Source organism: Sphaeramia orbicularis, chromosome 6, assembly GCF_902148855.1.
Source record: "Sphaeramia orbicularis chromosome 6, fSphaOr1.1, whole genome shotgun sequence".
In the NCBI taxonomy this organism is placed as follows: domain Eukaryota; kingdom Metazoa; phylum Chordata; class Actinopteri; order Kurtiformes; family Apogonidae; genus Sphaeramia; species Sphaeramia orbicularis.
This window is the reverse complement of record NC_043962.1, coordinates 11,248,499-11,267,073: the sequence shown is the minus strand read 5'-3', so window position 1 is coordinate 11,267,073 and position 18,575 is coordinate 11,248,499. Positions and strand designations below refer to the sequence as shown.

At 35.3% G+C, this 18,575-nt stretch overlaps 1 protein-coding gene across 1 annotated transcript in view; it reads right to left on the bottom strand.

Annotated features, from left to right (window-relative positions):
- Positions 1 to 10,922, bottom strand: part of LOC115421120 (ovochymase-2) — a 60,591-nt gene extending 49,669 nt beyond the window's left edge. The window contains exons 1-5 of the mRNA XM_030136845.1: positions 10,821 to 10,922; positions 10,611 to 10,708; positions 1,957 to 2,054; positions 1,640 to 1,812; positions 682 to 777 (exon numbers count right to left, since the gene is read on the bottom strand). Of these exons, the coding sequence (XP_029992705.1) occupies positions 682 to 777; positions 1,640 to 1,812; positions 1,957 to 2,054; positions 10,611 to 10,708; positions 10,821 to 10,905 (550 nt within the window). The 5' untranslated portion in view covers positions 10,906 to 10,922. The remainder of the gene's footprint in view (positions 1 to 681; positions 778 to 1,639; positions 1,813 to 1,956; positions 2,055 to 10,610; positions 10,709 to 10,820) is intronic.
- Positions 10,923 to 18,575: the final 7,653 nt, after the last annotated feature.

The following is an 18,575-nucleotide window of genomic DNA, read 5'->3' as shown; positions in this document are numbered from 1 at the left end:
CAAGTGACGAGAAGTGACGGACCGTGAAGTGACGTATGGTGCCGCTAGCTAAAACTGCTCAAGTGAAATAAATCAATTTCACAGCAATTGACAAAGATGAAAATGAAGGGAATTTTACCCTTAATTTTTATCCGTTGTAGTTAGTTTTGTAAACACACAATACAGTTTCAGTTAGTTATCGTTTTTTTCTTTTAATTATAGTTCTCATTTATTTCAGTTAATGAAAATGTTTTTCAATTCTAATTCTTGTCATTTTGTTAGTTTTCGTTAATGATAATAACCTTGGTAGGAGACTGTGGCTCAAAGTGAAGCTAAAGCAGTAGTACAGTGGCGTCTCTGTTCACCTCATGTATTTATGATATATTACATTATAAATATTCAAGTCCTTGAACTAAAAGTATTGTTCCGTTCTCCAAACCCACATGCTCCCTTCTGCACATGCTCTGTTCCGTCAAGGTCAAAACTGATCTGCCTTTGCAGAGGTCTGCGCTCTACGAGTGCTTTTCTAGTTTTTTCCTGTGACGAATAAAAAAATCAATAAAAAATATAATTTGCAAATGTTTGTGTCTGTCTGATGCAGCCACACCTTTTGAACCAAAAAAGAGATTTTTCCGCAAATATTTCACGATAATATTTGAGGAATTTGTGTAAAATTTTAACTGACTTAAAATTTAAACTTACTTTCCCTCATTCTCCCCCATCCACCCACAATGCAACTGGTTTCAGGCGGGGTGTTGTCATCAGGGAGTGGAAGACATATTGGCTGAACATGGTTTCCTGTTGATAAAGTCACATATTAGTGGGTGTAAATGTGTGCTTCTGTGAAACTGGGTTTATTTTGGTATCTGAACATTTTCCAGGTTTTTAGACCCAATAATAAAAGAGAAATTTAGACATATTTCCCCCCAGGTTGTACCTAATGATGACCTCAGATAAATGCAAAAAAATTATCCTCTTCCTCTCAGCCATCAAAAAATTAATGAGTTTTTAATAAAATACTGGGGCCAAAAATAGGACCAAAATCAGGACATGAAAAACTACTTAGGTGTCAATGCATTAGATCGGGAAAAAATGGCTGTAAATGGTCTTATATACCGCTATAAATAAAGACACTGGGTTAAATGTGTCAATCCTAGTAGTTTTTCTAATCCAGACATGTGGGTTTTTCATGAATCTCAGTCTCATTCCAGGTTTCATGTGTAACCCATCGTGTCCACTTGCGTTACATGCAGAACCTGCCCATTTCAACACATATAAATCGTGAATGATTTTGCAACAGCGGTCATTTTTGTGAAACACTCTGCTTTGCATAATTAGTTCAATTCCCAAAATGTACCTGTGAGAGAATAAAAAGATATTCCAAAAAATAGTAGCATGTAATTTTCGTGTCCTTTTTACCGTTACATGCAGATTTTTGTATAAAAACAATATAAAAATGTGTTTTATCTGAAAATTTGCTTCTCTTTTATCTCAGTATTTATTTTTAAAACAGACCCAAAGTGCCTCCAAACTTGCTTCATAACATTAATCTACATCTGGTTTGAATTTTTAGCCCCATTGCCCTGTTTTAGGAACCAGTTCATAGAAGCACCCGCGAAATGATGGTCGAATCTGAGAAAGCAGCAGAATGGAAACGTGCCCATGTGAATGTGTCGATCCAGCTCCAGCAGAGCCACGTCGTAGGTCATGGGCAGAGTTCGCTGATACTTCTCATGAACCCAGACTGTCTTGATATGAAACACCTGCTCCTCTTCATCAGTTACTCTCAGGTCGAAATCTCCAACCACCACTTTAACACCACTGAGAAACTCTCTAGACAGACGGAGAAATGTGAAAATGATCCAAGTGCACATGTGACTATAATAAAATGATACAAAACAGGAATGAGAAAGTGCACAAAGAGGTTCTGTGACCAGCTACAAGGGAGCTGAGGACACAGCCGGGTGGGAAATGTACTTCGATAGAGATGAAAAGCAGTGTGCAGCGGTGATTATCCAGCGCTCAGACAGGATGGAACCTCCACAGAAATGAAAGCCCTTGTTCCGCAGAGAAACCTGAGCATCGACACAAGCAGACACAGAAATTCAGTGATTATATGGATAAAAAACACAGATACACTGAAAAAAATCTAAATCTTACCAAGTGTATTTCTCTCATCTCTAGTCCAAATATCTCATCACATTTAAAATAAGACATAATCACCTAAAGAGGAATTTTTCCGTGCGATATAAGAACTGATTTTTAGACAATAGATCTGGAAAATCTTATTGCAAGAAATCTTACCAAGATAATTTTCACTTTTTCTATTGGCGGATTTTTTTTTTTGCTTGAATTAAGCAAAAAAAAAAAAAAAAAAAAAATCTTGAATTAACCTCCTCAGACCCAGCTATGGGTTTTCTGTCCACATTTGTGAACAAGAGTTTCACAACTTTATACAAAAAGAAAAAAGAAAAGAAAACTGTCCACCACAAAAAACATTCAATAAAAATTTTAAAAACTGCATCTGAAAAAACTGTTGCATCATGATGTTTCCAATATTGGCACTTATTTAATAAAAAAAAAAAAAAAAAAAAAAAAAAAAAAAAAGCTTGTACTTTGCTGACATTTCCTGGGTCTTAGGAAGTTTAGCAAAAAAAATAAAAAATAAAAAATCTTGAATTAAGAAAAAAAAAAACAAAAACTTGAATTAAGCAAAAAAAAAAAAAAAATCTTGAATTAAGAAAAAAAAATGAATTAAGCAAAAAAAAAAAAAGAATTAAATCTTGAATTAAGCAAAAAAAAAAAACAAATCTTGAATTAAGAAAAAAAAAAATCTTGAATTATGCAAAAAAAAAAAAAAAAAAAAAAGCGAATGGAACAAGAGAAAATTATCTTGGTAAAATTTCTTGAAATAAGATTTTCCAGATCTATTGTCAAAAAATAAGTTCTTTATATCTCACTGAAAAGTTCCTCTTTAGGTGATTGTCTGATTTTAAGTGTGATGAGATATTTGGACTAGAAATGAGAAAAACACACTAGGTAAGATTTAGATTTTTTCCAGTGTTTGTGCAGAAAACAAACATGTTTTTCTCTTTGAACCCAGTTTAACTGTGATTAGTGAAGTCCAGTACCTATAAAGACCCAGTGGTACTTTTGTGGGGGGCTCCTAAATAAATTTTCTCTATATTTCACCTTTCTTAGTGATTTATAACCATTTATTGTAATGTTATCCTCTTTCTTTATAAATCATGTATTTTCCTAAATTTAATTCACTCATCATGTAGATGTTCATCAAACTCACATTAAAGTTGAGAAATTATATCAGAAACAGAGGAAACTGAAGAAAAAGTGACTTTTTCAGCAAAATATATTAATAACTGAACACAAACCCAGTGTTTCTATTCACTGTCACTGATCCAACTCCATGGGTTTTACTGGTGAATCAATGTTGTAGAAGATAATAGTGTTTCCATGGTAACTACAGAGCCTCTGAACGTCCAAATGGGTCATATCTGATGACCATGAAAAGACGACAAACTGTATTTTACAACAATTATTTACATGTATTGATAGGATTAATGGATGAACAGGTATTCAACAGTTTAGATCAGTAGATGCTTTTAGTCACTGGTGGATGTTTGAGTCTTTAAGGGTTAATACAGGAACACCACTAAAAGCTTTAAAACCATTATTCCAATGCTACATCTACGCTGTTGGAGCTTATTCAGTCTTTGACATATTATCTTGTTGCTATGCTACCATGCTAAAAATAAAGGCAAATTGCATCCTCAAAGCTAGGAGTTCTTGTAATGTTGAAGAGGTAGCATGCTTAAACAGCATGGCTATGTTAGCATTGTGAGGTAGTGAAACTCAAAATAATTTAAAAAAAAAAACAAAAAACGTCTGAACTTCAAGGATATTTTCTTCGCTGATGACACCGACTTATTCCAACATGACAACACAAGGATTGAAGTAAGAAAAATTAGTTCAGCCTGAGATGTCTTTGAACACATATGGATTGGACACCACAGAGTCCATAATAAATATTAAAGGTGGTCCAATTAAACCAGAACCTCATGGACATCCAGTAAAATACTCAACACGTTAACATGAGATGCCAAATATGTGTAATATTAAGAAAAGTCACTAGTTAATTTACACACATGTAAGCATGTGTTCAAGTACATGGATCAACAGGTTGTTCAACATCACTATTAAAGTGGCGTTGTTTGTCTGTTTTGCAGAAACACAGAACGGCTGTTGACCAGAAATAGTAGTTTCACATGTAACAAATAGGAGAAGTGGTTAGTCTGGGTGATAACCACCAGGGCTGAACAGACACAAAAAGCAACCCACACTTTCAGAAACACATAATGCAATGAGTAACCAGACATAGAAACAAACATACATACATTTTAAAAATATTTAACCCATAAAGACCCGGTGCTACTTTAGCTGCAGTTCCCAAATGAATTTTTTATCTATACTTAACCATTCTTAAGTGATTTATCACCATTTATGATAATATTATTCTCTGTACCTTCTATATTTCAATAAAAATCAGGTATTTTCTATATTTAATTCACTGATCATGTAAATGTTCATTAAAGCTCAGAGTAAAGTTGAAGGTGATTATGTTGAGAACAAAGAAAACTGAAGAAAAAGGGACTTTTACAGCAAAATATACCATTAACTGAACCGAAAACAAATGTCTACAACCACTGTCATTGATCAAACTCAATAGGTTTTACTGGTTGTAGAAGATGACAGTGTTTCCATGGTAACTACAGGGCCTCAGAACATCCAAATGGGTCATATCTGTTGACCATGGAAAGAAGATAAACTGTATTTTACCTGAATTATTTACATGTATTGATAGGATTAGAAGATCAACAGGTATTAAACTTTTTACATCAGTAGACCATGTTGGTTTCCAGCAGCTGTTTGAGTCTTTAAGGCAGTGTTTCTCAATGGGGGCGATACCACCCCCCAGGGGGCGTTGGGATATCTTCAGGGGGCGTTTGGAATGAGAAAGCTGAGAGGGGGGTGCTCAGGCACTAAGGTTATTATCGTTAACAAAAACTAACGAAATGACAAAAACTAGAATTGTAAAAACATTTTCGTTAACTGAAATAAATAAAAACTATAATTAAAATTTAAAAAAAGAAAACAACTAACTGAAACTGTATTGTGTGTTTACTAAACTAACTAAAAAATATGAAAATTCTAGATAAAATTCCCTTCATTTTCATCTTTGTCAATGTTGGATAGATATAAAATCGATTTATTTCCCTCAAGCAATTTTAGCTGCTGGCACCAAATGATATTTAACGGCCCGTCGCTTCTTGCCGCTTGTGGTTTAGAGTCGGCTTCTCATCTTTTCTACCTGGAAACATGGAGACTAAAGTTGGGAGAAAGCAGCAGAGTCCTGTTTGGGATTTATATGAATACGACAGAGAAGAAGAGAAAAGATATGAAGAAACTAAAACTAAACTAAAACTAAGCATTTAGAAAATTACAAAAACTAATAAAAACTAGCAAACCTGCTCTAAAAACGAATTAGAACTAACTGAATCAGAGAAAAAAAAAGTCAAAACTAAACAAAACTAAACTATAATGAAAAATCCAAAACTATTATGACCTTGTCAGGCACAAATGGGGGGGGGGGGGGGGGGGGGGGGGGGGGGGGGGGGGGGGGGGGGGGGGATTAGTCACTGTTGCACATCACAACATTATACATCACTCGCCCCCCCTCCCAGTGTAAGGAGCCAGTGTCTGATGTATACCAGAGGCACATACTCACTCACATACCCCCCCCCCCCAGTCTTACAACCCCCCCATCGCAAATTTGTTTTCAGAGGGCACCAGGTGGCCGATGATGAGGTGAGGGGGGCTTTACCTACTAAGCTACATAACCCACCACCACATCCTCTGCAAACAGGTCTGCTATGGTCGCAAATTTTTTTCAGAAATGGGGGGGGGGGGGGGCAGGAGGGTTCTGATGTCGTTAGTTTGTCCAAAAAAGGTTGAGAAAAACTGTTTTAAATGGGTCATATTTCTCTAAACCCACTTTTATTAGTCTGTGGTTCATTTATTTGTGTATTTGGACCCTAATAGTTCATACAGTTTGAATTTGAACCCTCCAGGTGCTGCAAAACTATCTTTATATTCATTATTATTATTATTATTATTATTATTATTATTATTATTACGGCAAAAATCGAGTGGATTATTTCTCTGTTTTTGATTTAATATTCCTCAACTTTAATCTGTGCTTTAATGAATGTCAATATAAGAAAATACATGATTTTCACTGAAAAACCACAAAATACAGAAGATAATATTATAATAAATGGTGACAAATCGCTTAAGAAAAGATTAGATATAGAGAAAATTTCATTTGGGAACTGACATAAAAGTAGTGCTAGGTCTTTATGGGTTAAAGTTGTTCTTAATGACATATTGACATTGAAATGTGAGCATGAATATACACAACTTTTGGTAGACGACAAATTGAGTTTTCCATGACATCAATGACAGTGGATGGAGATGCTTGTTTTTATGTTCAGTTATTGACATTTTCACTGAAAGTCACCTTTTCTTCAGTTTTCTCTGTTTCTGATTTAATATTCCTCAACTTTAATCTGAGCTTTAAAGGGGTCTTACATATTTATCTAACCCTCTTTCATTAGTCTGTGGTTCATTTATTTGTGTATTTGGACCCTAATAGTTCATACAGCTTGAATTTGAACCCTCCAGGTGCTGCAAAACTATCTTTATATTCATTTGGGCAAAAATCAAGTGGATTTCTACAACCTGTTTTAATTCCTGCTTAATTTGTTACGTTTTATAACTAGTTACATCACAACATTTGCACATATAAGGTCAAGACTTCCGACGAGTACGACATAATTGTTTATCAGCAGCAGCGGTTGTAGTAAAAACTGAAAATATGTCCAAACTTTGAGCCGATTACATAAAATGTTCAGTTATTGGTTGAATTAACGACAGAAAGCACAGTCAACAACCTGGAGGGGGTGGAGCCTGAAGTGGCTCAACAACACATTGCGTCTAAACGGCTGTGATTGATTTTTTTTTGTTTTTCATTGATGAAATTGAGGATTTGAAAGTGTTTCCATTTTCTATTATGTTCGTTAATTTTTCTTGAAAAGGTGAAAACCACTTCAGGTGAGCATCTCAATGGTTTTTTTGGCTTTTTTCCCGTAAATATCTTCAACATTTTATGGAAACACACCTAATGTTGCAACGTTTTTACAGGAAATCTCAAAATAATCAGATATTTTTGAATTTTTAGAGTCAAAATTCATACACTATCATTATTTTGAAGATATGAAGTCATTATTTTAAAGGGGTCATATTTTACTAAACCCACTTTTATTAGTCTTTGGTTCATTTATTTGTGTATCTGGGGACACTAATAATTCGTAAAGTTTGAACTGGAACCCTCCACGTGCTGCAAAACTATCTTAAAATTCATTTTGGCAAAATTCGAGTGGATTTCTACAACCTGTTTTAATTCTTTCTTTATTTGTTACATTTTATAACTAGTTACATCACTACATTTGCACATATAAGGTCAAGACTTCCGACGAACATTTCTCCGAGTACGACATAATTGTTTATCAGCCGCAGCGGTTGTAGTAAAAACTGAAAATGTCTCCTATCATCTATTCGCGGATGACATCCAGATATACTGCTCCTTTAACTCCTCTGAGCCCCACAAACTGAGTTCCTTAATCAACTGCTTGTCAGAGCTGAAGCAGTGGCTAAATGATAACAGCCTCCAGCTGAACTCCAGCAAAACTGAGACCCTCATCATTGCCCCGGATAGTGCAATCCCAGGGATCAAACATCACCTTGGAGACCTGAGTTCCTCGGTAAAGACAAAACTGAGGAATCTGGGTGTCATCTTTGACCAGGACATGTCTTTAGAATTCTACTCCAAACACCTAGTCAAAAACTGTTTCTTCCACCTACGCAACATCTCCAAACTCAGATCTATGGTGTCCACAAATGAGCTCGAGATGATCGTTCACAAGCTTTCGTATCTTCTCGCTTAGACTACTGCAACAGCCTGTTTACATGCTTAAACAAGAAGGAGCTGGCCCGTCTACAGTTTGTCCAGAACTCTGCTGCCAGGCTCCTGACCCGCACAAACAGGAGAACCCACATCACTCCCATCCTTAAATCTCTCCACTGGCTCCCTGTTCTATATCGTCTTCATTTCAAAATTCTTGTGCTAACTTTCCGGGCCCTACATGGCCAGGCCCCTGCATACATTGCTTCCCTGATCCAGCCCTACAGCTCGACTCGTAGCTTGAGGTCTTCAGGACAGTACCTGCTGATGGTTCCACGGACCTGTTTTAGCACACGCGGTGACAGGTCTTTTAAAGCTGTGGCACCACGTCTATGGAATGACCTGCCTCTACACCTACGGTCCATGGACTCTGTAGAGAGCTTTAAGAAACACCTCAAAACCCTCCTGTTCACAAAGGCTTTTTAGTCTCCCACCTGACCCAGGACCACCACAGACTGATTACACTCTATGTATTCATCATAACGTACTCCATGTGTCATCACCCCCCCCAGTCTCTCTATATCTCTATCGCTCTCTCTTTTCTCCTCCTTTACTCTCTCTCTCTCTCTTTAACCCCAACTGGTCAAGGCAGACAGCCATCCTTCAGGAGTCTGGGTCTGCTCCAGGTTTCTGCTGTTAAAGGGAAGTTTTCCTCGCCACTGTCACCAATCACAAGTGTTTGCCCCTGAAGGATTCTGTTGGGTCTCTGTAAACTTAATTTGATTCTGATTTGAATTGATAAAGCACTTTGTGACTCTGTCTGTGAAAAGTGCTCTATAAATAAAATTTACTTTACTTACTTTACTAAAATATGTGCAAACTTTGAGCTGGTTACCTAAAATGTTCAGTTGTTGGTTGTATTAACAAACACAAGAGGCTGAACAGGACAGAAAGCATGGTCAACAACCTGGAGGGGGCGGGGCCTGAAATGACTGATGTGCATTTAAAGGGCCAGCGCTCAAAATCACCTTTCTGGTGTCATTACTGAGAAATAGGATTGAAGATGGACCTGTGGAGTTGAATTAATGAAGAGTTCAGACCCAAGCAGAGCATTTACAGTTTATGTAGACCACAGGGAAATGTTTGAAAATGCATAAATCCACTTAAAAAAAAAAGCAAAATATCACTCCTTTAAGATAGGGGAAGATAGGATCCTTTCATACACAGGTGTCAAACATGTGGCCCAGGGGCCAAATCCGGCCCACCAAAGGGTCCAGTCTGGCCCCTGGGATGATTACACTGAAGATAATCATTTTAGTTCAGGTTCCACATACAGACCAATTTATTCTCAAGTGGGTCAGACCAGATACTATCATAATAACCTATAAATACTCACAGCTCCAAATTTTTCTCTTTGTTAATATAAACATTTTCATGTCCTTTTACTGTATTTACACTAAAAAAAAAACTAACATTTCACAAATACATGAATAACCTCAACAAATATGAACATTTTGAAATGCCTGAAGTGTAATTTTAACAATATTCTGCCTATTATTAAATGTTTTGTGTTTGTTGATGCACTGTGATCTGTACTTTGTAATTTACATGTTTAAATGATAAACTGAGACAGAATATTGGTAAAATTGCTCTTAGTTTTCTTAAGAAATTTCAGTTTGTTCATGTTATTGACATTGTTTTAAAGCAGGGGTGTCAAACTCATTTTCGTTCAGGGGCCACATTCAGCCTTATATGATCTAAAGTGGGCTGGACCAGTAAAATATTATAAATTATAGGATAAGAACTTATAAATAACGTCAACGCCAAAGTTTTCTCTATGTTTTTAAGTGAAAAAAATAAAATTCTGCAATAAAAATGTTTACATCTACAAACTGTATTTGAACATAACATGAAGAAATATGAACAACCTGAAAATGTTTAAGAAAAATAAGTGCAATTTTAACAATATTACACCTTTGTTTATCATTTATATGTGCGCATCACAACTTACAGATCACAGTGGATCTACAAATACACAAAACATTTAGTAATATTCAGAATATTGGTAAAATTCCACATACTTCTCTTGAGACGTTTCAGGTTGTTCACATTTTTTTTAAAGGTTAGTCTGTAAATGTAAACATTTTTGTGTAATTTGACTCCTTTTTAACACTAAAACAAAGTATGGTTTTCATTATTTATGGGCAGTTATGATCGTTTTTACTGGTCTGACCTACTTTAGATTGAATTGACCTAAAATGATTTTAACATCATTGATTGTTAATTTCTTCAGTGTAAGTTTTGCATTTCACAAATTCATCCCGCGGGCCAGATTGGACCCCTTGGCGGGCCGGTTTTGGCCCCCGGGCCACATGTTTGACACCTGTGATTTAAAGGATAGTTAGCAGATGTAAACACTTTCGTCGAATAATTTTACTTTTTCGCTCTAAAACACAGAGGAATATTTGAAGTCGACATTATTTATATATTTGTTATTATTTTACTGGTTCAGCCCACTGCAGATCAAATATGACTTAATGTGGCCCCTGAACTAAAATGTCGCTGTTTTAATAGATAACGGTGGAGCACTGACCAGCCATGGGTGTCGTCCATATGTGGACTCAGTCCCTCCAACCACCCTCATAAAGTGACCCATCGGACTCCACACCTGAGGAGCTCCACACTTTGGACCTGATGAAGAGGAAAACTCATCATCCTCCACGTTGATTCTAGTTGATGTCTAACTATCAGAAAGTAGCCACACTTCCAACACAAACATGTCTGATGTGTTTGTTTTACTCACCTGTTCTAGTTGCATGGATGCCAGCGTTTACCCAAAAACACAGACAGAACACAGCGGCAGTGATCCTCATCCCTATCGCAGACATCTAGACCGGGTCCGACTGGGAACACAGACTGGTTTATAGACCCGGATGTGTGGGAGAGATGATACAAACCAGTAAAATCTGTAACAGCAGGTGGGCTGTGACTGCAAACGTCAGGACAGAATTAACCCTTTATGGGGCACTCATAGAAATACTCAACTTAGAGGTCAATGAAGTTACCATATTTGGTTCCTTTCCTGTAAGTGGCGCAAAAAACAAACAAACAAAAAAATCCAAGAAGTATGTTTAAAAATACAATAAAAACATATGAAATGTGAAAGGAACATGCATTTGAGAGCATTAGAACAACATAGAGCATTAGAAGAACATACAGCTGTGGAAAAAATTATTAGACCACCCTTGTTTTCTTCAGTTTCTTGTTCATTTTAATGCCTGGTACAACTAAAGGTACATTTGTTTGGACAAATATAATAATAACAGCAAAAATAGCTCATAGTAGTTTAATTTCAGAGCTGATATCTATCAATTTTCCATGTTTTCTTGATAATAAAATCACTTCAGTTCTTTCATCAATATCTATGGCATTGTACTGACAAAAACAGTGCTTTTAGGCATTCCATGTTTTATTTTCTGTCTGTTTTAGTCACATGATACACACAGGAGTTAGGACTTGATTATATAACTATTTTTTTTTAATGACTATTGATGGTTTAATATTTTTTTCTGTGACTGTAAATGCTGATCCAGACACCAAAATATATATAAAATATCACAAAATACACTAAAATCCACACAAAACATGCTAGAATACACTAAAATACACAATGAATATGATAGAATACATAAAAATGTAAAAAAAAAAAAAGAAAAAAAAAAAAGAATACACTAAAATACAGCAAAAAAAAAAAGGGCCAGTGGCCCTGTACTTTACCGGCCAAATTAACCCTTTCATGCATGAATTATGAGAACCTTAGTCAAGATTTTTTTCTTCAGCGTTTAGCCATGAAAAAAACAATGTGATCGAGTTTTTTTTTGCCATGGAGTTACAAAAATATCCATGCATTTAATTTTTGAAGTAAAGAAATGTGTTTAAAACCCAATATCAGAAGGTGAGATGAAAACAATGAAATAAAAACATTTTTAATGGTGCTAATCTGATGTCTTCTCACATTTTAACATATTCTAATGCTAGTAATTACTCACTTCATGGAGATAATATGCAAAAAAAAAAAAACCTTCTTGTCTAACAAATAACAATTGATTTACACTCAAACATGTTAGTGCAGATCAGGTTTATCAAGAACAGCACAGTTACAGTAATGATCTGAATGTCAGTGTATGGGATGGTGCATAAGCGTCCACTGTGTTGGCTGATATGGAACTAAAACAACAAAACCCATGAATATACAAGAGAACAGCTGGAGAAGAACTGTCCACTGGAGTGGACAGTGCATGAAAGGGTTAAAAGCTTTGGGAAAAGTATCCAGATGCCATTTATTATCACCCAGTTCTGTGTATTTATTCTATTACAAAAATAGCCCATGTTTTGGTCATATCCCAATCAAATCTGTCAAAAATTCAAACCAAACGTTTCCGGAGCCTGAGGTGCAAAACTGCCAGATTTTAAAACAGTTTTTATCCAACAGCCATAAGACTGCTTCACAACAGCTGAGGGGGTGAAGTGAAATATGGAATGTGCAAAAATAGGTGTAATAGTGACCCCTCCATCATGCAATTTTTCTTTTTTATCTTTACTAATTATTTATTTATTTTAGTGCAGTTTTATAATATTTTATCATATATATAGGTTGTTTTTTTTAGCTTGTCGTCATGCGGCATCCGGCATCGGCGTCTGTCGTCCGTTACAAAACTTTCAATTGTCTTCTTCTCCGAAACTACAATTCCAATTGACTTCAAACTTGGTATACAGCTTCTTCATGATGATGTCAACAAAAGTTAGTGAAATTATTTGAATCTGGATCTGATTCTGGATTTCGTATAAAGCTCTAAATGGAACTGGACCAAGTTACATTGCAAACTCACTGATCGATTATGTACAAACTAGAACACTGAGGTCATCAAACGCAGGGTTACTGGCGACTCCCAGAAATATTACAAAGAAAATGGGGGACGCAGCCTTTACTAACTATGCACCAAAGTTATGGAATACAATTCCAAAAGACATTAGAGAAGCCAGTTCACTGAATATATTTAAAACCAAATTAAAAACATTTTTATTCTCATTAGCCTTTGAAAGGAGATAAAAATGGGGTCACAATTCAGAAACCAGGAATGTGCGCTGTTTTTATTTTATTTTATTGTATTTCTGTTTTTATTTTTTATTTTATTGTATTTCAAATTTCATCTTATTTCTTGCACTTCAAAAATTCTATGCATAATCAAATATTTTAATGTGTGCTGTTTTTATTTTTTATTTTATTGTATTTCTCTCAAATTTCATTTTATTTCTTGATGTATAATCAAATCTTAATGTATTTTAATATTGTATTTTTTCAATCAATGTGAAGCACTTTGGGCTACAATTTCTGTATGAAAGGTGCTATACAAATAAAGTTTATTATTATTATTATTATTATTTGGTGTGACTTTGAAAAATGTCCCCATTATAAGAGATAGGAAGTGGATGGATGCAATAACTCAGTAAATATAAATGATATCCAGTGTAAATTTCTACAGTCCAGCCCTGATGGGGAGATGACCTAAACATAATGTCCACATGCTGATCAGGATCTTCTTCTGGATCCGGGAACTGACGGAAAATTTAACACGGGCTCTTATGGGGAAAACATTTCAGTTGTCTTTTTCTCCCAAACTCCAGTTCTGATTGACTTCAGACTTGGTATACAGCTTCTGTATGATGATGTCAACACAAGGGATTGAAATTATTTGGATCCGGATCTGATTCTGGATTTGGTGCCACTTTGAAAAATGTTCCCATTATAACAGATAGGAAGTGGATTGATCCAATAAATCAGTATCAATGATATCAAGTTGGAATTTGAATTTTTGACAGATCTGATTGGAATATGAGCAAAACATGGGCTATTTCTGTAATAGAATAAATACACAGAACTGGGTGATAATAAATGACATCTGGATACATTTCCCAAAGCTTTTAATGTGGCCGGTAAGCTACAGGGCCATCGGTCCTATTTTTAGTCGGTGTTTTTAGGTTTCTTTTTCTGTGTTTTTATTTCGTGCTGTGCATTTTGCTATTTCGTTCTGTAACAGCATCTGGGATGTTTTTATTGACTGACAATGAATATAAATGTGAATCTGAATCATTCTCCCTTTGAACCTCATTCCTTCCATTAGTACCATTACCTCATGGTACTGAACAAAGCAGGTCCACTCAGTGTTCATGCAGAGGTGGACCTTACAGACCCTGGAGACCACATTGGACTGGAACTGTTGCTGTCACTGCCTTGTAATGTGTGCGGAAATTACTATAAATAGTCATTTGTCCGATAAAGGGTTACCACAGTGAATGTTTGCACTTTCAAGGTCAACTGTGGTGAAGGCCGCAGAGTCAAAAAGACTAAAGATGTGCTGCTGTAAAACATTTAAAAGAGCAGGAACAGCCGTAAAACGCAGACAAAGATCCAGTTACTGCTGCGTATGTGAGCGCACACACTGACGTACATGCAAAAAAACAGAGGAGAACACAGAGAAGCAGCGGAAAACATGTATTATTTTCAGTTTGGAGCCCTCTGTACATTCATTTATCATCAAATGCATGCAAATTGAAAAGTAAACAGCTTGATTTTTGGTGCTTTTTGCTGTTCTGTTTCCAGCCGCTGCTCTGTCTTTCAGTCTCAGAGCTCTTTGCAGCGTTCACTTTGACCTTTAAGACAGTCTTTATACGATGGGGTTCAGGAAACATGGTCTAAACCACACAGACTCTATTCTGACTGAACCCTAACCCACATGATGAAGAACCATTCTGCAGGGTTTTCCAGATCTGACTGTGCTGAATACTTCAACGTTTGGTTTTTCCATCTTAATAACTGCATATTTTTGATGAAGGCTGTTTAGCTCATATGAGCAGAAGGTCAGTGTTCACATACCAGGCTGCAGGATCAAATGCCACTTTTGTATATCCTTTAAATAAACCCTCCACCAGTGAGATGCATCTACAAATATCCACACTGCAAACATCTAAATCTGACCAAGTGTATTTGTCTCATTTCTAGTCAACATATGTCATCACACTTAAAAAAAGACACAATCACCTAAAGAGGGAGTTTTCAGTGAGATATAAGAACAGATTTTTAGACAACAGATCTGGAAAATCTTATTCCGAGAAATCTTATCAATATAATTTTCACTTGTTCCATTGGCAGATTTTTTTGCTTAATTCTAGATTTTTTGGCTTAGTTTAAGATTTTTTTTTTTTTTTTTTTTTTAATTCAAGATTTTTTAATGCTTAATTCAAGATTTTTTTTGCTTAATTTAAGATTTTTTTGTTTAATTCCAGATTTTTTTGGCTTAATTCAAGATTTTTTTTTGGCTTAATTTAAGATTTTTTTTTTTTTTTTTGCTTAATTCAAGATTTTTTTTGCTTAATTTTTTTTTGCTTAATTCAAGACTTTTTTTTTTTTTTTTTTTGCTTGATTCAAGTTTTTTTTTCTTTATTCAAGTTTTTTTTTCTTTATTCAAGATTTTTTTCTTTATTCAAGATTTTTTGCTTAATTCAAGATTTTCTGCTTAATTCAAGATTTTCTTTGCTTGATTCAAGATTTTTTTTTGCTTAATTCAAGATTTTTTTTTGCTTTATTCATGATTTTTTTTTTTTTTTTTTGCTTAATTAATTTTTTTTAATTCAAGAATTTTTTTTTTTTCTTAATTCAATTGTTTGTTTTTGTTTGTTTTTTTTTTTTGCTTAATTCAAGCAAAAAAAAAAAAAAAAAAAAAAAAATCTTCCAATAGAAACAAGTGAAAATGATCTGGGTAAGATTTCTCAGAATAAGCTTTTCCAGATCTATTGTCTAAAAATAAGTTCTTATATCTCACTGAATAGTTACTCTTTAGGTGATTATATATTATTTTAAGTGTGATGAGATATTTTGATCAGATTTAGATTTGTGCAGTGCAGCCACTGTCAGCAGAGGTATAAGGTGTGCAGCGCCACATTATGTAATAAAGGTGCAATAATAACAATAACCTAATAATAACCTGAAAAAACAGAAATTTCATTTGAAAAATTAGTGCAATTTTAACAATATAATGCCTCGACTTATTATTTATACATGTACATTACACACAGTGTCACATAAACATTTGGTAACAGACAGAATATTGTTCAAATTGCACATTTCGGTTTGTTCATCTTTGTTTTTATTTATGTATTTATTTGCATTTTATTGTGAAAGAAAAGTTTTGTAAATGTAAATATTTTCACAGCGTAATCTTATTTTTTTCACTTAAATTTTTTCCACATAATTTTTCACAAAGAAAACTTGTAGTTGTCATTATTTATGCGTTATTGTGTTGTTATTTTTACTGTAGATCACATTGGTCTGTATGTGGAACCTGAACCAAAAGGATTTGGACAACCTGGACTGTTCAGTTTAATGTTTGCACTTTCATCCCGCGGGCCGGAATGGAACTTTTGGCGGGCCAGATTTGGTCCCTGGGCCGCATGTTTGGCACCTGTGTTTCAGGTCAACAATTCCTTTTTAGTATTTTTTTTTTTTTTTTTTTTTGTATTTACCAACAATGCTGAGGTCAAAATACATTTTAAATAAATTAAACCCATTGCATCACTGAGTTTAACATTAGGAAAATTACAGGAAACATTTCTTCCTTCCACTTTTCCACCCTCATTACCCATGAAATCACCACCATTAGCACCAACACTGTGTAAGTCTAGTGGTTTACACTGGTTTCACTCTGCCTGGTGTTATATGTACCTTTTTTACAGACTGTTTCCCCACACAGAAGCGTAATGGAGAGTTATTTTTAGTGAAATGGCCCTGATTATTTAAGAGCTTCCAGGTCCACATGTGAGTGTTGTGTACAGACTGACTAACAGCAGAGTGAGTGTGTGTTTTCTGCCTCAGGGAACCCTAAGCCCTGTAAGCCCCTGGTTCCTGTTTATGCAGCCCAGTGGGCCGGGCCCCTCTGTGGGACGGGCCCCTCTGGGAGACCTGCTGCTTGCCGCGGTTGCCGGGCTGCAGTTGCCAGGCAGCTGTTGCCAGGTGTTGCGATGAGGCGTGGCCCGAGGGCCGGTGGAGGACTGTTGTCAGCATCTGCACCTTCATCAGACCTCAGTGGTAGAATTTACTGTGGGTTTTATCTCAGAGCAGCGCAGTTATCCCTCTGGTATCTGGGTGCGTCTTTTAGGCACACTTTGCACTTAGTTTTAAAAAACTTCATATTATTTTCACAATTTAAATAAGGTCAGAATTCAAAAGTGGTTCATTTTTGCATGATCTTTAAAATTCTGGCCACCAACTAAAATTTGCACATTGTAAACAAAAGAAAATTACAAGACTAGCATCTGTCTCCCAAGTGTGCCTAAAATATGTATAATTATCAGTTAATATGTATAATTAGGGCTGACCTTGATTTACAAAAATAAAATCAAATTAGAGCAGAAAAATAAATCATTTTTATTCATTCATTCATTAATTATCTGAACCTGCTTTATCCTCACTAGGGTCACGGGGGTCGCTTGGAGCCTATCCCAGCTACTTTAAAAAACAAAACAAAACAAACAAACAAAAAAAAAATCAATCAATCAATCAATCAATAAATCAATATATAATATTTAATAGTTTGATTTATAGGTGTGTATTTTACGCACACTTGGTGACAGATGCTAGTATTTTTGAACATTTGACCTAGCGCCAAAAATAATAATGCAAATTAACCAATGTTGGAGTTAATCATTGACATATGCCAGGCTGCAAAAATGAAATAATATGTGATCCACTTTTTACGTGGTATATTGAAAAAAAAAAAATTTTTTTTGGTATTTTTTCCTTCCAAAAAAAAAAAAAAAAAGTTTGTTTACATTACAAACACGGCATTTAAAGGGTTAAAAAAATGTGACAATTATTGAGTATTTGGTATTTTTATTGACAGCTCAAGTTGATGAAATAGAAAAAAGTGTAAAAGAATTCAAAACAAATTGTATGAAATTTTTTTTTACATTATTCCACAAGTGTGCCAAAAAGGCACACTTTGTGTTTAGTAAGGGCCTTGCTGGACGGGATACCAGAGAGTTAAGAAGGCGTTTAACGCTGATAGATGGTTTTATTATGTGGGGTTGGAAACAACAGAGGCACTTTATGAGTGTGTTTTATAGTTAAAGACAGTTTGTTTAAGCTGGAAAAATGCCAATGAGCACTTGGACTGTAGCTGCAAACAGAAAAGGCTGCAGGTCATAAAAGAACCTGGCTAATCTTCCATGTTTGGACACATTCAGGACTGTTACACAGTTTGTCATTCACTCTGTGTAATAATACAGTCCCATATTAAACTGGTTCACACTGTAGTGCACAGGTGTCAAACTCATTTTAGTTCAGGGGCCACATTCACCCACATTCACCCCAATTTGATCTGCAGTGGGCCGGACCAGTAAAATAATAACAGTGAAAAAAGTAAAATTACATTATGATCAGTGGCGATTTCTCACAGACTGCAAGGGAAGCCCGGCTTCTCCTAAAATTATGAAAATTAAATGG